The 21,793-nt window shown below is 39.8% G+C and overlaps 4 protein-coding genes across 6 annotated transcripts in view; 2 read left to right on the forward strand and 2 right to left on the reverse strand.

Moving 5' to 3' along the window:
• Window positions 1-2,068: 2,068 nt before the first annotated feature.
• LOC135699256 (WW domain-containing oxidoreductase-like) lies at window positions 2,069-3,368 on the forward strand. The gene has a single exon (XM_065219457.1). It carries the CDS (start codon window positions 2,141-2,143, stop codon window positions 3,356-3,358), a length of 1,218 nt encoding a protein of 405 aa, XP_065075529.1. The 5' UTR covers window positions 2,069-2,140; the 3' UTR covers window positions 3,359-3,368.
• Window positions 3,369-3,538: 170 nt separating this feature from the next.
• LOC135699255 (iduronate 2-sulfatase-like) lies at window positions 3,539-5,526 on the reverse strand. Its single transcript, XM_065219456.1, has 3 exons — window positions 5,082-5,526; window positions 3,819-5,016; window positions 3,539-3,757 (listed from the first exon to the last, which is right to left on the reverse strand). The coding sequence occupies exons 1-3, from the start codon at window positions 5,295-5,297 to the stop codon at window positions 3,621-3,623; spliced, it is 1,551 nt and encodes a 516-aa protein (XP_065075528.1). The 5' UTR covers window positions 5,298-5,526; the 3' UTR covers window positions 3,539-3,620.
• Window positions 5,527-10,659: 5,133 nt separating this feature from the next.
• LOC135699257 (E3 ubiquitin-protein ligase RNF113A-like) lies at window positions 10,660-11,779 on the forward strand. Its single transcript, XM_065219458.1, has 3 exons — window positions 10,660-10,771; window positions 10,833-11,550; window positions 11,612-11,779. The coding sequence occupies exons 1-3, from the start codon at window positions 10,702-10,704 to the stop codon at window positions 11,775-11,777; spliced, it is 954 nt and encodes a 317-aa protein (XP_065075530.1). The 5' UTR covers window positions 10,660-10,701; the 3' UTR covers window positions 11,778-11,779.
• A 1,556-nt stretch (window positions 11,780-13,335) lies between these two features.
• LOC135699281 (H(+)/Cl(-) exchange transporter 5-like) overlaps window positions 13,336-21,793 on the reverse strand; it is a 43,382-nt gene continuing 34,924 nt past the window's right edge. For 2 of the 3 annotated variants that reach the window (XM_065219499.1, XM_065219501.1), the window contains exons 3-12: window positions 16,679-16,842; window positions 15,781-16,617; window positions 15,497-15,711; window positions 15,227-15,435; window positions 15,024-15,164; window positions 14,852-14,961; window positions 14,692-14,792; window positions 14,451-14,623; window positions 14,174-14,387; window positions 13,336-14,088 (exon numbers count right to left, since the gene is read on the reverse strand). In XM_065219499.1, coding sequence (XP_065075571.1) covers window positions 13,998-14,088; window positions 14,174-14,387; window positions 14,451-14,623; window positions 14,692-14,792; window positions 14,852-14,961; window positions 15,024-15,164; window positions 15,227-15,435; window positions 15,497-15,711; window positions 15,781-16,617; window positions 16,679-16,842 — 2,255 coding nt within the window. In that variant the 3' untranslated portion in view covers window positions 13,336-13,997. The remainder of the gene's footprint in view (window positions 14,089-14,173; window positions 14,388-14,450; window positions 14,624-14,691; window positions 14,793-14,851; window positions 14,962-15,023; window positions 15,165-15,226; window positions 15,436-15,496; window positions 15,712-15,780; window positions 16,618-16,678; window positions 16,843-21,793) is intronic. The other variant, XM_065219500.1, reaches the window with a different exon arrangement.

The following is a 21,793-nucleotide window of genomic DNA, read 5'->3' on the forward strand; positions in this document are numbered from 1 at the left end:
TAAGTCCACGTAAACAGTACCACTAAACTGTCATCAGATTGAGGTTAACCCCGACGGTGCAAAACCTAATACCATAGAGGTAACTCTAAGACCACTGGGTCCCGAAGAAAATCATTATTATTTTTGGCTCACTCAGTACCAGAACAACGGTCCCAAGCAGTCCCAAGCTCACCCCTGCATGTTCTGCATGAATCCACACGCCCCTGATGTTATCTGTCAAACTTTCATAGCGAATCAAAACAAACATAGTGTAGTAATAGAATTTCAACTAGAATGGGGTACGCCATAGAAGTACTTGGGACCAATAGGCTACTCAAGCAGTGAATCAATTTAAAATCGTTAGTTACCACCCCCTGCTAATACTGTCATGTGCACGGCAAGAATCAAACATCCCTTTATGAGTTAAAGTGAACCCATTGTAAATAAAAGTCACACTACTAATTAATGAGTAATTTATTATGCCAATTAAAAAGTAACTTTAATCTACTGTTAGCAGAAACTCATTGTTGTTAAAATAACTTACTCATTAATGAGTAAAATCACTTTTATTTAAAATGGGATAACTTTTACTCATAAAAGGGGATTTGACTGTTACCGTGCAAGCGTAGGGTTTGTTTTCGTTTTGTTGTTTATTTTTACTTTAGAATGACAGTTCTTACAGCAAACAAAAAATTCCTCACAGCTAACAAAAAAAATTATCTCCCTAACACACGCAAATCGCACCAATCCGAACCGCCTGGAGAGGACTATATTTCACTAGAGTCGGTGTATAATGAGTCACGCCAAGAGTGAAGCCAAGTCTACCTATTGAACTGTCAAACCGGCTACCTATCGTGCAAAGTAAACAAACATTACGATGCTATGAAAGGTCCACGAAAGGTATTGCAATAAAATATAAAATAAAATTGAAGAAATGATCATAAACACGCAGTGAGCATTAAATTGTCATGGGATACGTTTGCTAATGATCAGTAATGAGAATTTCTACTATTGTTTGATAACCCGCATAAGCGCGAACCATAAATTGACCTTACCTAAAATGGTTATAAATTGTTTATAATCCCTGCTAAACTTCAACTGAAATGGTTATGGAACTTTACATGAACGTTTAATGATAAAGTTTTAACCTTAAGTATTATAGTTTTTTGGAAGTGGACCTTACAAATAATGGGTTGTTAAGAACCATTACCATTCAAAATTCTTGTTTTCTCCATACATTTTCGGAAAGAAAACTATACTAAGACCTTTTAACTTATGGTTTGAGGACATTAATGGTAATGGTTATGGTAACCAGTAAGGTCCATGAATGGTTTTGTAACATCGATCAACTTTATGTGGAATATATCGCGAATTAGTTGCCTGTAAATTACTGATTACCAATTCACGATATATTTCACGTAAAGTTGAGCGATAATACAAAACCATTAATGGACCTTACTGACTACCATAACCATAACGATTAATGTTCTCAAACCATAAGTAAAAACGTTCTTATATAGTTCTTTTTCAGTTAATGTATGGAGAAAACAAGAATTTGGAATGGTAATGGTTCTTAACAACCCATTATTTGTAAGGTCCGCTTCCAAAAAACCATAATACATAAGGTTAAAACTTTATCACACAAACGTTCATGTAAAGTTCCATAACCATTTCAGTTGAAGTTTAGCAGGGATTATAAACAATTTATAACCATTATCGGTAAGGTCATGTGATGGTTCGCGTTTATGCGGGAAGATAATTTGACAAAATCACTGATATAATGATTCACGACAGCCGCAATTTTTTGTTCTAGCTAGAAGTCATTTGAAGTTGATGTAGAAGTCCTCTGTTGCCAAGTGAAAAGAAAGGAAATCCTTCGAAAACCGTGATGCGAGTTCAACTGTTTTTCTCTTGGCGTGACTCATTATACACCGACTCTATATTTCACGATCTGCCTCACCTCTCTCTGTACACATTGGTTGCAGCCCTTGTATACAAAATATGATTGACATCGTTTCTGTCCAGCTTTCAACACGGACAACGAGTTTTTGATCGTAAAGTTCTCTTATCATCATTATCATCAAATATAATCCAACGGTTGAGTAAAGTTACTTATCACTGTGATTAACGTTAGTTTGGTATTCAGTAAAGTTTTAAAAAAATGCCCGTGCCCCTCCCGGAATCCGATTCGGAAGATGAACTGCCACCAGCCTGGGAGGAGCGAGCGACAAACGATGGATTCGTGTACTACGTAAATCACCAAACCAAAACAACCCAGTGGACACATCCAAGAACCGGAAAAATGAAACGTGTCTCTGGCGATCTCCCACTCGGCTGGAGCAAACACGTAGAGCAAGGAACGGGAAAGGTGATTTTCGTCGACGACGCGACCCAGAGGAAATCTTACACCGATCCGCGCCTAGCATTTGCCGTCGAGGAAACTCCCCAAGCAGTGGGAGAATTGCGACAACGGTTCGATTGTGGAACGAACGCCCTCCAAGTTCTGCATGGTCGGGACCTGAGCGGTAAAGTTGCAATGATAACTGGAGCCAATACCGGGATAGGGTTTGAGACGGCGCGATCACTGGCGCTGCACGGATGTGATGTCATTTTTGCGTGTCGTAATGAATCGGCAACGAAGGAAGCAATCGATAAAATAGTGATTGAAAAGGAAGCTGCCGGTAAAAGATGTAAATTTGTGAAGCTAGATCTAGCGAGTCTTCGATCCGGTAGGGAATGTGCTCAACAAGTGAAGACTCAGTATAAGCATTTGGATTTGCTTATCTTGAATGCTGGAGTGTTTGCGTTACCCTACAGTACAACCGAGGACGGCTACGAGACTACATTCCAAGTGTCGCATTTGTCACATTTTTATCTGACCAATCTTCTCGCAGATCTGCTGGACCATACAACGAGGGTTGTTGTGGTTTCATCCGAATCACATCGGTTCAGTATGCTACCAATTGATTTGTCCGAAAGTGATCTTTCTCCGCCAGCAAACAAGTATTGGAGCATGATGGCTTACAACAATGCCAAATTGTTTAATGTTCTCTTCGCGTGTGAGTTGGCTAAGCGGTGGAAAAGTCGTGGAATATCGGTGTTTGTGTTACATCCAGGCAATATGGTTTCATCGCAGATTGCACGCAACTGGTGGTTCTATAAACTACTGTTTGCAATTGTGCGGCCGTTTACCAAATCGTTACAACAAGCCGCCAGTACCACCATCTATTGCGCAACAGCTCAAGAACTGAATGGGTTCACCGGATTATACTTCAACAATTGCTACGTCTGTGATCCCAGTGGATCATCGAAGAGCGAACGTATGCAGCAAAGCCTATGGACACTGAGCGAGCAAATGGTCGGTCGAGCAACGAAATAAGGTATGCACGCGTCAAGTTATGGATAATTTTCAATTTTCTGTTGCTTTGCCTATTCTAATATTCATAAAAGGTTCAAAGGTGTCCGGTAATTATTCAAGAGTTGCTTTTTATTTTTTCCTATGATTATACGAGGTACATGATAAAGGTTCAAGAGTTCATTAATAGCCAGTTTTGAAGAATCCTAGCGTAGAGAAGAAAAGAAAATTGTATTATTTAAAGTGATCAGTTGTATGGACTAATCTGATGCAACTTTCACATCACTTAGCCAAACTTCTCTTGTAAACGTAGTCTCAACCACTTGGTTATTTGAGCCAACTGCGGTCGATCAACCAGATTCATATTCTCCTGGAGATCGATAGTATGATCATACAATTCTTCGCCGTAGATTTTCGTCCAATCTGAAAAATACAGGTATCACTTACAGCACAAAACTAACGGAACAATTCACATTCAACTCACCTCTTGTAAATGTATTCGGGTCAAATCCTATCCAAGCCGTATATCTAAACTGCTTAGTCCGTAAGCTGTATCCCATGATTTTTATTTGGTAGAGTTTTGGCTTATCGCTGTCAGGATGGACGGATGGGAACGTTCCTGGTCTTGGATACTGACTGAAGGCTTCGTCAGGTTGACTGTCACACGTTTCACCCAAAATGAACGGTTGCAAAGATTTACCTTCAACGCAAGTTTCCGCATTTACCTTGCTGCCACAAGTTTCTATCGGTGGTAACCCAGCGAGGTCTACCAGAGTTGGAAATAGATCCAGTAATTCAACTACCTTATCAATTTTGTTCTCTGACCTAGGTTTCACTTGTGGGCTGTAAACGATTAAAGGTACTTTCAAAGCGACATCGTAATTACTAAATTTCGACCACTCGGCATGTTCACCCAGCGACCATCCATGGTCTGAAGTTAAGACGATAATGGTGTCTTCGTAGTTAACATCTTTTAACAACTGTCCTATCAAATCATCAATGTAGCTCACGGCAGCGTAATAGTGCTGACGTATTTTAAGTTTTACTGCATCTGGGATTGGACCAAATGGGTAGCTTATATTCAGTGCCATCATATCGTCTCTGATCCTTATATCTAGGTAGGAGCTCCATGCTACTGCCGGCAAACCGTGCGGTGGGTAGTTGAGATCTAACGTTTTGAAATCTGTAGTTTTATGGAATTCCAGATACTCTGCTGGTATTTTGAAAGGAATATGTGGTTTGTAATAACCAACAGCCAGGAAAAATGGTTCACTGGAATTACGGTGAGATTTCAAAAAATCCTTCGCTGCAGCAGTACTTTGAATATCTGGAAGTGTTCCTTCGGGTTGCAATTGTACTACGACCGGACAGAGCAAATTGTTTGTCATCTTGCCGGTGATCTTGTCGATACACGTTGCCTTGTTCATATAGTCTGCTGTAGAGGGATGATAGGGCGGATTACTCCAACTCAAAGGATAATCATCTGTGAAATTTGACGATATTCCTGGATGGAATATCTTTCCAATCGATTGCGTACGGTATCCGTTGTGTTTGAAGTATTGAGGAAGAGTCGTAAAATTTCCAGCTGCCTCTCTCCAGTAGCTGTAGAAGTCATACAGCTTCGTGGTATCAGGTCTACGCCCTGTGAGAAATGAATTCCTGCTTGGAGCACAGATCGATTGCTACAAAATTAACAAGACACGTTGACATTAAAACTACTGTATCCACTAATCAAATTATAACTCACCTGTGCAAACGCGTTTGTAAAATAGTACCCATTTTTTACAAGCCGATCAATGTTAGGTGTTATCGCTTTAGTATCGCCGAATGCCTTTATTGCCGGTCGAAAGTCATCTAATACCAGTAGTAATACATTTGGCCTTTTAACGATCTGCACGGTTGTACCACGGGCAATACTTGTCAGTGTTAAGAATAACACTATGCATATTTTGACACTATCCATCTTGAACCAAACTGCTATGGAAGAAGAATAGAACTACTGAAGAGTCTTTCGTTCGTTCTCTCTGACGAACGCGAAGAATGATAATGCATGTACCGTGCTGTGTGCACATACGCCCGACGTAAACAAAACAAGTATATCATTGACCCTGACTTTTGTTTAAAGTTCGCTCACATAACGACGAACTTGGATCCAGCAGTTCTGTGTGAACTAAATACCTATCCAAAGGGCAAGTTAACTATTATATATTCACTTGGTAAATTACTCGAAACTACAAAATGTTCAAACCGATCCATTTAGGTATCTGGTGAGAGTGAGTCATTCCTAGAGCAGCATTATCATTTACAGCCTGTCTCGCCGGTGTTTGATATTATAATTGTCAATGGAAACGTAATTAATGGTCGTATACTACTTAGCGAAAATCAGTTCCCCAAAAACACTTCTTCTGCCGAATGTAACTTTTCCCGGAATAACATTTCCCCGAAATAATTTAAAATTTCAATTGATATCAAACATATATTATTATTAAGATAATACTGCACTTTTTATTTAATTCTTGAATATTAATTTACGTAATTTCACTTCTTTCGAAGAATTCAACATATAGACTGAATGTGATCTAAATGAAGAAAATCTGGTGGCACATAGCGCGAACTACTCGGCTGTTGGAATCTCGGGTAAAAAATTGAAGTGTATATGGTAATCCTATGAGCTTGATCATGTTTCTGGTAGCCTCGTTTGCTTTTTTGTTTTAATTATGCGTATCGTTTCACCCTGCGCTTTGGTCAGATAGCATATAGGGCGTAGTTGTGCCAATTTGGTCGTGGCACATTTCCAGTATGAGAGAGTTATTGCAGTTTGCTCAAAAGTGCCTTAGTTGAATGCAAGTGCTTTCGATGATTACCAGTAGTTGTTAAAGTGAAGATATACACCCATATTCTCGTTTATGTCTGGGCGTGTTTGCCATACAGAAACATTTTTATTTGATTTTGTATGGTGGATGTGTTTCGGGCGTGGACGGGCATATGGGTGATAATTTTACGTTAGAATTACATTGAAAAATTGAGAAATCTATCGCTTCAGTTTGAGAAGAACTTCACTTCGCAATCGATGAACCATTCTGACGGTCCACATAACCGTGCAGGCGCCGTGTGTTGGCAGGGTCCAATATTGGACCCTGTTTGATGTTTATAAAGTACCATCAGTTAAAACTGTATTTTGAGCTTTATCTCTATACATTCTTAGGTGTTTCTTAGTAGATTATCATGTTGGTGTACACTGATTCAAAGAGTAAATGGTATTAACATTGGGCTGTCCATAGTTGGGCGTTGTTGAACTTGTGGTACTTGCACAACATTTCATGTGAGTACCAAAGTATCCATATATTCACAAAATAGCTTTAGGTGTGGGTTCAGAGTGGGACAATGTCACTGAGATATGGTTAGTTGGGTATTCAGATGAAACTATTACTTTAAAAAACTAATCCTGGTCTCTTTTTCGTTTGCATGTAACACTGTTTGATATTACTAACCGCACCGAGTCTTCATTCCGGGTGGTGAGCGAACCTGAAGAAGAAGATGACCATGAGCCCCTTCTCGGAACGAGTGTTTTGTTAGTGGACCTGGTCTGCGATTCAAGGTTGGATTCTATGATGATGGGTATCACATGAAAGATAAAATAGGTAGCATCATCTTTATCGAAATGTAAGTATTATTGACAATAATCATAACTAGATGATATGCAAATTTATATGATAGTATCTGGATCAACGTTATTTCAACATGCGCATTCAATCGCGACGGCATCTAATTCTGCATTTTAAACATACCCAACCCTTTTCCTTTCTACAATCCCTGAGCAGCTGGTTCACCATAAGTGAACCTCGTAGAACCTTTTTAACCCCCATGGGTAAAGATGATGTGTTGCTCACTCCTGGTGTGAATATTCACATCGGTAACATGGCCCCTGACCTTGTACATCATAAAATGAAAATGAAAATGAAATGATTTTGCGTTTCGTTTCACAATGTTCCATTTCACTTTACTCCGTTCCATTAGCTAATTGACAATAGATCAGTGCACGAAGATTTGATGCACTCTTCTCTCATCCGTAAATTTTGACTGTTTTGGGTGGTTTGTTTTGGCTCCCATTCGTTGCCATCTCTTTTAGCGAAGACATCAGATCAAGAAGACTGGCAACTTTTCCATAATCCAAGCGACAGATACAGTAGCGCTGCACTTGAGTGAAGGTGGAAGCAACGCATAGAAAAATGAGCAAATACACAAACCTTTCTTCTGAGGATGTAATCTTTGCTATCAAATTCGTTCGAAGCATTTACCTTTGAGCGGCAGATGACGTGATTGTACCTGTCTCATAGCGTTTGTATGAGAAAATGGAAGAGTTGCCAGTCTTCTTGATTTGTTGTCTTCGCTTTTAGTCAGAGACAAAATGATTGGAACCAAAAAATGAGATTAGGGAACGTGCACTGCTCTATTAAATCATTTTTAGTTTGCACGGCGTGCAAACTAGCGGGCACAGACAAACAGACGTAACTCTTTGAAAAACTTGTTCTTGAAAACATAGTATCTCAAAACATATAACCTCCGTAACGACATCTCTCTGGCTTCTCGCGGAAAACAAGCTTGCTCGCTAACTCGTAAACAATATTGCATAAAAGTTCTATAGACTATATAGAAACGTCAAAGTGATCCGATGCCAGCAATGCGGCGAGTAGTTCGCGGAACTGATAATATTCAAATCAACCGTTAAATGCATGAACGAAGATACACAATGAAGAGTTACGTCTGTTTGTCTGTGTAGCGGGGTTCAAGTTAAAAGTGTTCAGATTGAAAATTGTCAGATTACCGGGGGTCCACAGTAATACCACAAACGAAGTGACAGACGACTTACTGGCGAAGAAATCAATTAAAATAATGTGGTTCACTGTAGTAGAATTTTCTTGGAAGCTTGTGCCATCATCCACCAGATGGGTTAGTTTTTTCGTTTTGATTTGAACAAAGTTGATTTTGTGTACAATGATTCTTTGACAGTGTGCAAAGAGTGCGTATCATTTTGTCATTTTTTTATGCATTTCAGTTTTGAGTAGAGTGAAAGAGATAGAACCAAAACATTCTAATACATTTGGTGAAAATGCTAGTACAATCCAGTAGTAGTGTTGCCATGTGGTACAATCTAGTAGTAGTGGTGTTGCCATGTGGTACACTGAAAAATTGAAATAGCAGGTTAGTCACCAAAGTTTTCGAGCCGCTCCGTCTGTCACTTCGTTTGTGGTAATACCACAAACGAAGTGACAGACGACTAACTGGCGAAGAAATCCATTAAAATAATGTGGTTCACTGTAATAGAATTTTCTTGGAAGTTTGTGCCATCATCCACCAGATGGGTTAGTTTTTTTGTTTTGATTTGAACAAAGTTGATTTTGTGTACAATGATTCTTTGACAGTGTGCAAAGCACAAACGAAGTGACCGACGGAGCGGCTCGAAAGCTTTGGTGACTAACCTGCTATTTAAATTTTTCAGTGTACCACATGGCAACACCACTACTACCTCGACTACTACTAGATTGTACCACATGGCAACACTACTACTAGATTGAACTAGCATTTTCACCAAATGTACTAGAATGGTTTGGTTCTATCTCTTTCACTCTACTCAAAACTGAAATGCATAAAAAAATTACAAAATGATACGCACTCTTTGCACACTGTCAAAGAATCATTGTACACAAAATCAACTTTGTTCAAATCAAAACAAAAAACCTAACCCATCTGGTGGATGATGGCACAAGCTTCCAAGAAAATTCTATTACAGTGAACCACATTATTTAAATGGATTTCTTCGCCAGTTAGTCGTCTGTCACTTCGTTTGTGGTGCAAAGAGTGCGTATCATTTTGTCATTTTTTTATGCATTTCAGTTTTGAGTAGAGTGAAAGAGATAGAACCAAAACATTCTAGTACATTTGGTGAAAATGCTAGTTCAATCTAGTAGTAGCACAAACGAAGTGACAGACGGAGCGGCTCGAAAACTTTGGTGACTAACCTGCTATTGCAATTTTTCAGTGTACCACATGGCAACACCACTACTACTGGATTGAACCATATGGCAACACTACTACTGGATTGAACTAGCATTTTCACCAAATGTACTAGAATGTTTTGGTTCTATCTCTTTCACTCTACTCAAAACTTAAATGCATAAAAAAATGACAAAATGATACGCACTCTTTGCACACTGTCAAAGAATCATTGTACACAAGATCAACTTTGTACAAATCCAAAACAAAAATACTATCCCATCTGGTGGATGATGGCACAAGCTTCCAAGAAAATTCTATTACAGTGAACCACATTATTTTAATGGATTTCTTCGCCAGTTAGTCGTCTGTAACTTCGTTTGTGGTGATGATGGTTTCAAAATTTTCCACGGGGAAGTATACGAATGCAATCTTAAAATGCTTTTATTTTGCAAATGGAACATTTTATTTAAATCTGGTTGCTGCTACAGTGGTAGAAAAGCTCAAATCTATGTGTGCACCTAAAAATCTGAAAAGAAATTATTTTTTCTTTATTATTTGTCTATTGAGTAGTCCTTAAGTTTTCTACTAACATAGCATCAACCAGATTTAAATAAAATGTTCCATTTGCAAAATAAAAGCTTTTTAAGATTGCACTCGTATACCTCACCGTGTAAAATTTTGAAACCATCATCACTCTCATAGTTCTTCTATTCTCCACGAGTGCCAACTTTGATTTGCCAATTGGCAAATCAAAGTTGGCTCTCGTGGAGAATAGAAGAACTATGAAAGTGATGATGGTTTCAAAATTTTCCACGGGGAAGTATACGAGTGCAATCTTAAAATGCTTTTATTTTGAAAATGGAGCATTTTATTTAAATCTGGTTACTGCTACAGTGGTAGAAAAGCGGAAGTCTATGTTTACACCTAAAAATCTGAAAAGAAATTATGTTTTCTGTATTATATGTCTATTGAGTAGTCCTGAAGTTTTCTACTAACGTAGCACTAACCAGATTTAAATAAAATGCTCCATTCACAAAATAAAAGCATTTTAAGATTGCACTCGTATACCTCTCCGTGGAAAATTTTTAAACAATCATCACTCTCATAGTTCTTCTATTCTCCACGAGTGCCAACTTTGATTTGCCAATTGAGGTTAGTGGGTATAAATATTAAATAGTAACTGCATGTCTGCCTGCCTGTCAGATCTGTCATTGTCGTTTTTTATTATTGTTTTACCCAGTTAGATCAACAAAGCGTATTCGCGGAATTGCACTAGTCTTTTTTTAAATAATAATCGTCTTCTAACGTTTCCAATTTTGTTTGAAGACCTAATTTTGCATTCTATACTTAAGTTTTCAAAATATTCAAATATGTCGACATTCATTAAACGAAACGTGAAAAATAAATTTGCACGTAAGCGCAAGCAGTCTTCCGAATCTGGTAAGTCGATAATAAATAATAGATTAAATTGTTCATTTAATTATTTTATTTGGAATTCTAGACGAAGCAGAACAAGAATCGGCAGTCGTCGTCAATCAGGAGAAAAAGAAAAAGGTAAATCCAAATGTGCAAAGCACATCCGCTCTGAAGCACAACCGCAAGGTCACCGATCATGCATCGACTGAAAGGGACTCCAGCGGTAGCGACGAGGATAGTGCTGTTGGAGTCAGTTATAAATCAAAGCGTATTGCTGCACCAGCTGGTCCCCAGGATCAGGGTGCTACAGCAGAACTAGAAATTGAAACCGACAAGACTCACGATGCACAAGCAATTTATGAGAAAAGTATCGAAATTAACAAGGAACTCGAAGGTAAAGAAGATGACAAGGTGTATCGTGGCCTGAATAACTACACACAGTTCTTCAAAAAGAAGGACAGTGCTCTGGGAAACGCTGCATCTGGAATGGTGCGTAAGGGCCCTATTCGAGCTCCTTCGAACATAAGATCTACTGTAAGATGGGATTATCAACCGGATATTTGCAAGGATTACAAAGAAACGGGATACTGTGGTTTCGGAGACAGTTGTAAATTTTTGCACGATCGAAGCGACTACAAGCACGGTTGGCAACTGGAGCAAGAGGCATCCACAACAGGGGGTGCATATGCAGCGGATGATTCCGATGGTGATGACACGAAGTATGAGATCCACTCCGATGATGATGAACTGCCTTTCAAATGCTATATTTGCAGAGAGAGTTTTGTGGATCCAGTTATAACAAAGTGAGAATTGCGATTCGATAATAATTAAAACCTAATGTTATTCTGTATTCATCTATTCTAGGTGCAAGCATTACTTCTGTGAAAAATGTGCTCTGACAAACTATAAAAAATCTGCGCGTTGTGCAATTTGCGGTGTCCAAACGAATGGCATGTTCAATCCGGCAAAGGAGTTAATAGCGCGATTGAAGACCCGAGAAATGAACGAGGGGGATTCCGAAAGTGACTAAAATTGCTAATTACATAATGATTAAAATTAAATAAATAAAATAAAAGTTTATAATAATAACACAAGCTTGAGTTTTTCTTGTTATTCGTGCCCAACAGGTTTGAACCAAGGTTGCAAATACTCATTTCAGATAAAACAATGTTTTTTTAAATTATGAAATAATTAGATGTCATGATCATATTTTGAATTGGTAGGATACAAGAGGAGGTTGCAAATAATGTGTTTGACATATTAAACCTGCTTATTTCACTTCATGAGAGTCACAATCAGCGATTTTTCACAAACTCACTAACTCACTCACTCACTCACTCAGCGATCAGAAAATCGCTGATTGTGACTCATAGAAAGCAAAATTTACAGGTTTTATATTTCAAACGCATACTTTGTAGCCTCTTCTTGTAAGTTACAAGTAAAACATACCATCATACCATCTTTTGGTTTTATTATTCCGAAAAACATTATTTTAGCTGAAATGAGTATTTGCAACCTTGGTTTGAACAAAAAATTGAATGTTTCTATCAAAATTTTGTGATGCTGCGAATTTTATTCGACTGGAGCGTCCCCCGGAGTTCAAAGTAGACACGATGCCCTACCATAATGCATATTTAAATTTCTCTGCTGGTATCATTTTCGGCGGTCGCTCAAATACACGAACTCGCCTCGATTTCGTCACCGTCAATCTGAAACTGAAATTTTGACGAGCCACGATGGTTTCAGAGAATATCAAGAAGAAACGGCATTACATATAATTGGTAACTGCTTTGTTATTTTTCTTGGAAATCAGGGACCGGTAGCCTGTCGCCTTCTGCGCGTGCTCCCAGATCTGTTGCCGTACCACATCCGTTCTCTGCTGCGACACCTGTGACAATATCCTGTTGTCGGATAGACGGAACGAAATCGAATCAACGAAGATTAACGCTATCGAAATTTGCTGGCTAAGAAAATCGGTACCACATAAGGACAAGTGGACCGTCGAATGTTAACACAACTGTAAACTCAAAACTCTTTACTCAGGTCGGTTAGCCACTCTATGGGTCTATGAAGCTGTTTGTTACCAAGGGGTCGAAAATGAAGCAAAACGATTTTCATTCATTACATATCACTCAATGTTGAACAAAGATAAAGGAGTGTGTGCTGCTAAGTAATAGTAAACAGATTGCATATATGCCGCAGTCCCCGGTTCATGAGTTGATGGGTCGATTGGTTAGGGTCCAGGTTTGGGAGCTGCCTCCCTGGCGTCGGTACCATTGGTAATCAGTACGGAAAACAAATCAAGTAAAAAACAGCCCACAAAACAGTGTCATGCTACCAACTAGACCGCCTGGAATTATAAAAAAAAAACACATAAGTCGTCAATCAGATCATCTTCAGCTTGAAACCCTAAACAAAATTGTCCCGCCTCCAGGGTTTTTACTTCGTAAGAATTTTGAATCACTTCAGAAAAGATAGAATTCACTTCGGTAAATTGGGAAGTTCTAGCCAGAGAAAAAAAATAGTCATGGGAGTAGTTCTCTTTCTTATTGAAATAGATCGGTTTTATGTTTTGTTACATAAATATACAACTTTATTATCTCCAAATGTATTATGCTGCTTTTGACTTGGCTGGATTCTTTTGTTTAGTGTACGGCGACTTCCGATTCGCTCAAAGAACCTGATTACAACAGTATTCGACACCCCGAGTGTTGCGATGTCTGCCATATTTGAGTTAGCCAAACTGAAACTGCTATCAATAACTCGTTTCCATTCAATATACAATACAAAAATGGGCTAACGCTGTATAAAATTTATCTAATAGAGTTACTTCTCTATGATGATTTTTTTTTCTAATACTCAGTAAACAGCCTATATAAACTGATCCATATTAAACTCTTAATAAATTATATATTTCGAATGGAGGTTACTTAACTTACTACGAATCTGATAACAGAAGTAAAGTATGATGCTCTTTGTTCACTGCGGTTGGGCGAATTTCTATTGAATCTAAATAAACTATAATATAAAAATATCAGTATCAGTAATAAAACATGGTGGTTATTGCATCTGATGAACATATGTATAATTTCGATCACTGTTCGCCCAAACATCCTGGGAACGGTTCCTGTTTGTGAATAGTGTGCACAATAAATACAATTTAACGATGTGAACCTAAATGAAATATTACGAAACTTTTGCTTTAAGTAGGATTGAAATGGGGGAGTAGGTTAACTGGAAGCCAATTTGCCTAATTGAACAGAACCGTGTTGGGGTCTTCGTTATCCATCTGCTTTACGTGCCGCAGCACGTCTTTTTTGGTGATCACACCCAGTAGACGACTAGAATGTTGAAATGACAGTCAGTTTGAATTGTTGTTAATCAAGTAGACTACAGCATAAGATGGATGGTCATTGATTGACTTACCCATTATGTGTAACGAGCGTTTGCCTTAAACCGAGCTTGCGGAACATGTCGACCACGGTTTCCATGGGCGTTTGATCGGTCACAGTGATTGGTGCCATGTCTAGGATTTTCTTCAGCTTCAACGGTGACGGACCAAGGTTTTGCACCGGTTGTGCCGACGTAAATATCACCGAAGATTGCCCTGTAATACCATCGATCATACGCCGGGCATTTGCTATTTTGCGAAGGAGATCAAGGATTAGAACTACATTTTAATGTTGTTGCACGGATCTATTACTCAAATTACCAATGGCGAGATTGAGATCCCTTCGTAACACAAATCCTACGAGATATTGGTTCTCTTTGGACACAACTACCGGGTAGCCGTTGTGCTCAGTCTCTTTGAGTAGGGTCTCGATGTCGTCCACCGTCATCGAGTCCTGAGTAATTACAGATAGTGTTTCATTTCGCCTGCAAACAAGAGAAGCATGAGAAGATGAGTGTGAAAGGGCAGAGTCATTTTACGTTTGTGTACTTACTTTGGCTGCATCACATCGGCCGCTAAGGTCGTGTGCTGGAACTCATCTTTACTGTCCAAGAATGGATAACCGTTGAGGGCAATGTGTGCATCATAAATACCCTAAAATTGAACGAGAATACTTATAGTGTGTGGGTCGATAATAGTTGAACTGACTATACTTGTCTTCCAAGAGCATCTCCGACCCACTTGGACGCCATCGCCGCTGCCATCAGTGGCACAATATATCGTACTCCTCCAGTCAGCTCGAACATTATAACTACCAGCGACACTGTTCAATTATAAAATACAGTTATTGGTGGTTTTTCTCCAAGGCTTGTATCGATGTTATACCTGTCATTCTTGTCACTCCACCTAAAACTGCAGCTGCACCGACCATAGCATATAGTCCAGGTGTAATGCAATCATCGCCAGTTGAGCATTCTCCAGAGAATATCCAGATCTTTGGATAATGATAAGCCAATTGTTCCATTCCTGAAATTATGACCGCTTGTATTACATACAATGTTCTTTGGGAAAACGTATCCAAAACCTACCGATTCCGACAATACGACCCATGATTGCTCCCAACGCCAACGATGGAATAAAAAGTCCACACGGTACTTTCATGCCAAATGTAAAAATTGTCATAATCAGTTTCATCACGAGTGCCAATGTAAGCAACCAAATCGCTTTGTAAACTCCCGGACCAGCAGCGGCTATTTCGATGGCTGAGTTCACATCGGTGAAATTACGGTTGTAATCGCTATACAAAGAAAAGGTAATGTTAACATTTTCGACTTCAGCTTCGGTTGAGATTTAATTACCATAAGTAATCCCTGTTGGAGATGCCACACTGACTGAATAGTAAGTAGATCAGTTCACTCGTATTCATGCGTGTGTAATGATTGGGATAAGCTATGACAGCGGTGATGAATGTAACAACGAGTACTTCGGTCACGGGATATTGTCCCAACTTGCTGTACTTTCGGAAGCGACACCACCACAGGTTGGCTTTGATGAAGAGTGTTGCGATACAACCCTAGAAGCAACATAGAACATCGATCAATAACATATCCAGTTGATAGCCTTTGTTTCCCAAAGCAGTTACCCCTATGATTCCGAGTCCAATGAAAGGCACCAGCTCGAAAAATATCCATGGTTTGTTGTACTCCACATAGAACAACACTGAATGCTCATTGCCGAATGGATTAATTGATCGTAGGATGAACGCCGCGATCAACGCACAGAAGAACGATCGCCACAGCGTTTTCAGTGGGAAGTAATAGGAAACTTCTTCCAAGCTGAAGAGGACACCTCCGATTGGTGCGCCGAAAGCCACGGAGACACCAGCTGCTGCAGCCGCTGATATGATTTCACGTTTTTTTGCCTCATTTCTACCGTATTTTGGGAACAGATAGGACAATATGTTGCCTATACAGCTGGCTATGTGCACCATTGGGCCTTCCTTACCTAGACTAAGGCCCGTTGATACAGCCAATATAAGGCCAACGGACTTTATTATGAGCGTCCACTTGCCTAGGTAACTACGGATAATAAATCCCGATAGGATTGTTTTGATTTCCGGTATACCGGAACCGCATGCATAGGGCGCAAACATCCGTACCAAGGATGCTGCCAGCAGTGCAAACAATAATGCCCATGCAATGTAGAAAAAGTATGATATGATGTACGCTCCTACACCCTCACGTGACGACGTTAGGATCTCCGACCACGTATACCACTGCGAGCAGTTACCACTGACGAAGCTCGTTTCATTGGATGACCAACAGCACTGCTCTCGGTTCAGCCAGAACGCTTGTGGACAGATGCCGAACTTCAGATCCGTCATCCAACTGGCACCGATATCGATGACACCAGCAACGCAACCGGTGAACAAGCCCACCAACAGGACACAAACCCATCCAGACGAAGCATCGTGAGCTCCCTGCAAAATATACCACTTGGAATAGAACGCTTATTGCATGAATCAGTACAGCAAGTCATACCTTTAACAGATCCCAAAATGAATCCTGTCGCTTCTTAACGATGTATCGATGCCGCATGCGGTCCCGGGCAATATCCCGCTGCCAGTCGATCGTGTGAAAGTCATCGTACTGGCCAATGCCAGGAATATCGTCACTGTTGTCGGTCATTCCGGAGAAGGAAATACCTGCACCAATGGATGCGAAGAAAATGTATGTTATACTAATTATTTCGAAGTCGATCACATTGATTTCATCCCGACATGCTATTAGCTTTGGGCGAAGACAACAAATCAAGAAGACTGGCAACTCTTCCATTTTCTCATACGAACGCTATGAGACAGGTACAATCGCGTCATCTGCCGCTCAAAGGTAAATGCTTCTAACGAATTTGATAGCAAAGATTACATCCTCAGAAGAAGGGTTTGCGTATTTGCTAATTTTTCTATGCGTTGCTTCCACCTTCACTCAAGCGCAGCACCATTGTATCGGTTGCTTGGGCTCTGGCAAAGTTGTCAGTTTTCTTGATTTGTTGTCTTCGCTTTGGGTTAGTAGTATTTTGGTTAAAAAAAATATGGTTTTGCTTTGTTTAATAGGTATTAGGAACACTCAAATTGGATTCCAAAGTGACGTATTTACAAATGAAGCAAAGTTACCTTCTATAATACCAGAAAAGGATACCGCCCTTGAATCTGTTTGAAAATGTATTTGAAATTACTACACAGAATAATTTGTTCAATGGAAAACGTTTTAAATGACCTAAGCTACCGCTATTCGCATAGCAGTTCCATGTAAATATAGATTCCACAGGACATGGAACTGATATGCAAGTAACAGCAGTAAACGCGAATTATTATTGAGAATGGATTCAATGCTGCCTAAAATTCAGTCTATGACTTTTTTTATAACCCAAATCATGTAAAGTATTCCATTAATCGCGGTTAAAAAAATCGTTTAATATTAATCATAAACTTACACAATCTAGGACAAGCGCAATTGGCTTCAGAAAATTGAGACCTTAAAAAAATAGCGCATTACGTAAGCTACACGAGTTTAGCAGATACTTCAGGGCTGTCCATGTACCCCGTGGACAGTTTAGGGGGAGGTTGGCAGTCGACGGCCCATTTTTTTTGCTGGATTCCACGCATGGGGTGTCTAAAACCTATCAAAAACTATCCACGTGGGTTTCGGCCAGCCCCTACCTAATTAGTCTGGTGGTGTTGATATTGCTTCTCGTGATAATGATGATGGTCCCACTTCTTACCCCATACAAAGGTATGAGCTGGACGGTTTATTTTTAAGATAATTAAGTGTGACATGTTAACCAGATTAGCAAACAAAAACGAACTGGTATTGTAACAGATATAAATTCCCTCAACAGTTTCAGTTGCTTCACAGCGATATAAATGTGAAAAGGTGTTCACCTCTTTGTTCACCCTTTTGTCCACCTCAAATATTCATAAGCATTCCCAGCGATCAATGTTATGATACTAAAGGGTGATACGGTCAAAATTTGGTCAAGGGAAAACGCGTGTAAATCGGTGAAATCGTTTATTTAAAAAATCAAATTAAATTTCTTTTTCAAGTTCAATTAGTATAAAATTCGGGAAAAATATTCAGTCAGGCTTCCGCTTTTCCAAATCAGAATTGCCGGGCCTTACGCTTGACCCCTGCCATCAGATTTTGTACAGCCACCTTGTCCACCTTCTTCGCCGCAGAAAGCCAGTTTGCCTTGAACTGCTGCTCGCCCTTAGCAGTTTTTTTGGTCTTCTTTAGGTTCCGCTTGACAATAGCCCAGTATTTCTCAATTGGGCGGAGCTCTGGCGTGTTGGGAGGGTTCTTGTCCTTGGGAACCACCTGCACGTTGTTGGCGGCGTACCACTCCATGGCCTTTTTACCGTAATGGCAAGATGCCAAATCCGGTCAAAACAGTACGGAACAACCGTGTTTCTTCAGGAAAGGCAGCAGACGTTTATTCAAACACTCTTTCACGTAAATTTCTTGGTTGACAGTCCCGGAAGCTATGAAAATGCTGCTTTTCAAGCCACAGGTACAGATGGCTTGCCAAACCAGATATTTCTTTGCGAACTTTGACAGTTTCATGTGCTTGAAAACATCTGCTACCTTTCCTCTTCCTTTTGTCGTATAAAACTCCTGTCCCGGAAGCTGCTTGTAGTCGGCTTTGACGTAGGTTTCGTCGTCCATTACCACACAGTCAAACTTCGTCAGCATCGTCGTGTACAGCCTCCGGGATCGCGCTTTGGCCGTCGTATTTTGTTTATCATCGCGATTTGGAGTCACTACCTTCTTGTAAGTCGATAGTCCGGCTCGTTTTTTGGCTCGATGCACGGTTGTAGACGATACACCCAGCTTATTTGCGGCATCTCGGAGAGAGAGGTTAGGGTTTCGCTTGAAACTACCGGCAACTCTCTTTGTCGTCTCAGCGGCTTCCGGTTTTCGATTTCCCCCCGATCCAGACTTCCTGGCTGTCGACAAACGTTCCCCAAACACTTTAATTACATTTGTAACGGTTGATTTGGCAACTTTTAGCGATTTTGCCAACTTTGCGTGCGAGTAGCTCGGATTTTCGCAATGCGCGAGCAAAATTTTGATACGCTGCTCTTCTTGCTTGGACGGCATTTTGACAACTGAAGAGTGAATTCCAAAATCAAAATAGGAGCAACATTCTACACACACACACCTTCAAAATGAGGGGTGTTCAGGTTTTTTAAATGCAAAATTGAAAGAAATACGTCAAGTTGATATTGACCAAATTTTGACCGTATCACCCTTTATCATAATTTTCAGAAATGCCAGGAATGCTCACGAGCCCCCGAAATTCAGCCAGAAATTTACTGCTATTTCAAGGCATCTTTCAAATAAGCTTTAGAATTAATTTTTTTTTTATCAAGTGTTAAATTCAGTCCTCACGCGCGTGAGGCTCAACACTTTATAGACTACTCAAAACTATTTTTTTAACTACTACTATTAAATCAAATATCACAAATCCATCATCACCATCGTGGCGATAGTTTTTACAATGCTACAATAATTATTAGAAAGTCGTTATGCCAGTCCATGCAAAACAATCTCTTAGAGATAACTTCGTCAAAGTACGTAATTTGCCAATCCATAACAACAACAAAATCACTAGATAACTGCTAAAACAATTTTTGATGACGAGGTTCCATATGAAACAACCGGGTGAAACTACACAGTGCCGTGGAATACGAATTGCCAGAGATCGAATGAAAGGGCATCTTTCATTGGACCAACAGGTTTACATTCAAGGGATAGTTCAGCGCTTTGGGATGACGGACGCTACTCCAGTAGCAACACCAGCAGATCGATCGGAGCTTGAGACTTGACAAATCTAAGGCTCTCAAAACACATGTGGAGAAAGCAGAGATGTCGAGAATGCCCTTTAAAAAAGCAGTCGGCGGTTTGTCATTCTTAGCGCAGACTACTCGACCAGATATTGTGCTGTTTTAGAGCAAATTGTAAACAAACTCGGTCGCTGTCCCATACAAAAATCCAACATGGCTGAATCATGAATTTGACACATTAGAACACCTATATGTAGTCACCTTGGTGCTGACTGAGCTACTGACTGAGTGCTCTGCTGACAGTGACTCGTTTGCTTCTCAATTTTCATATTCATATGAAAATAACTCATTGAACCTGACTGTGCACTGGCCAACTGTAACTCTTTCGTCATACGATGCGGAATTCATATCCCTTTCGCGGGCTATTCAAGAACCTGAGTTCGTAACTAACGGATGTATTGAAGCAATGTCAATCTTTTACAATTGCTAATACAGGGCAAGAGGTTAGCCAGAAGGGCTCTTCATCTTTGGTGAACTTTTTGATTTTGTGTTGTACATGTTGTGTTTTACTGTGTAATGTTTTTTTCAATTTTCTTCTTGTGAAGTATGTTGTTTGAATGTTTTAATTTGTTATTCTACCTACTTAACCTAACGTGCCAGATTTCTGACGATCTGTTTATCGGATCGCCTACAGCAATCTCTCAACCTTGCGATGGAGTCAGCTCTCCATAACTCCAGTGTCTGAAGACCACCTCAGAATTTCTAGTTCGCGGGGGACTGTTAAGGATCATCCTACCCAAGTAACAATTTTGGTTTTATAACGCTCTTGAAGACCATGGTTTAGGCTTGAAGAGTTCTTTAAAACCCCGATAAAACTAGCAATGTTGCTTGGGTAAGGATCTTGTTTTGGATCCTTTGGAGTTTGCGGTGATGGCATTTGGCGCAACTCTCCCAGATTGGCATCCCGTATTCTATTACGGGAAGGATGATTTGTTTGTAGACAGCAAGCTTATTTTTCAGGGACAGGGTAGACCTCCTGTTGATGAGTGGATACAACGATCTTATCAAGATGTTGCACTTGGTTTTGGTTTTGTCGACGTGCTCCCTGAAAAGAAGCTTGCTGTCTAGTGTTATCTCGAGGTACACGACCTCTTTGGACCATTCCACCACTGAGCCGTTTAAGCAGATCTTATTATTCTCAGACGGAACAAGTCTGGGAGATTTTGAGTGTGGAAAGATGATGACCTGGGTCTTTGCCGCGTTGATACGGATCTTCCAGCTGTTGAAATATTCAGACAGGACGTCCAGTAGACTGATGCAAAATTTGAAATTTTCTCTCTACAGTGCTCAAACGGTTCCAAATTGGGCCCTGATTAGCCTTCCAAAATTTGAACTCATTTAGTGAGACTGACTTGGCACAAACCATTTGAAGTTTATATGGAAATTACTATGGAGAAACCATAATTTCGATTCATATCTATCTCAAAATTCACCAGTTCACTCTGCTTTAGAAAATGATAGCTGAGCTTGTTGAAAACATTCTCAGCTACAACTTTGTTCAAGACCACTTTTCGATCAAATGAAAGGAACAAAAATTAATAATGATTCAAGCCACTGATGTCTTATGATTATGCTCATTCAACTGTTTAGTAGGCAACATTGGTGTTTATAGCGCGTAGAATAGAGGACAAAAATCATAGCTACTATATCACACTGCAGAATCTAGTGTTGCCCACAAGACAGTTGCTTAATCTTGCCATAAGATTATCAATCTCTTACACAATTAATAACTATTTAATTTGACGTTTGGCTG

This window comes from Ochlerotatus camptorhynchus, unplaced genomic scaffold (genome assembly GCF_037179485.1).
Source record: "Ochlerotatus camptorhynchus isolate MF236.1 unplaced genomic scaffold, CSIRO-AGI_Acam_v1.1 ptg000105l, whole genome shotgun sequence".
Taxonomy (NCBI): domain Eukaryota; kingdom Metazoa; phylum Arthropoda; class Insecta; order Diptera; family Culicidae; genus Ochlerotatus; species Ochlerotatus camptorhynchus.

Coding starts and splice junctions, on each gene's coding strand:
- LOC135699257 (XM_065219458.1), top strand. CDS start 10,702: ATGTCGACATTCATTAAACGAAACGTGAAAAATAAATTTGCACGTAAG. Junction 10,772..10,832: donor CAAGCAGTCTTCCGAATCTG/GTAAGTCGATAA, acceptor TTGGAATTCTAG/ACGAAGCAGAACAAGAATCG. Junction 11,551..11,611: donor GTGGATCCAGTTATAACAAA/GTGAGAATTGCG, acceptor CATCTATTCTAG/GTGCAAGCATTACTTCTGTG.
- LOC135699255 (XM_065219456.1), bottom strand. CDS start 5,297: ATGGATAGTGTCAAAATATGCATAGTGTTATTCTTAACACTGACAAGT. Junction 5,017..5,081: donor TTACAAACGCGTTTGCACAG/GTGAGTTATAAT, acceptor TTAATTTTGTAG/CAATCGATCTGTGCTCCAAG. Junction 3,758..3,818: donor CCCGAATACATTTACAAGAG/GTGAGTTGAATG, acceptor TGTATTTTTCAG/ATTGGACGAAAATCTACGGC.
- LOC135699256 (XM_065219457.1), top strand. CDS start 2,141: ATGCCCGTGCCCCTCCCGGAATCCGATTCGGAAGATGAACTGCCACCA.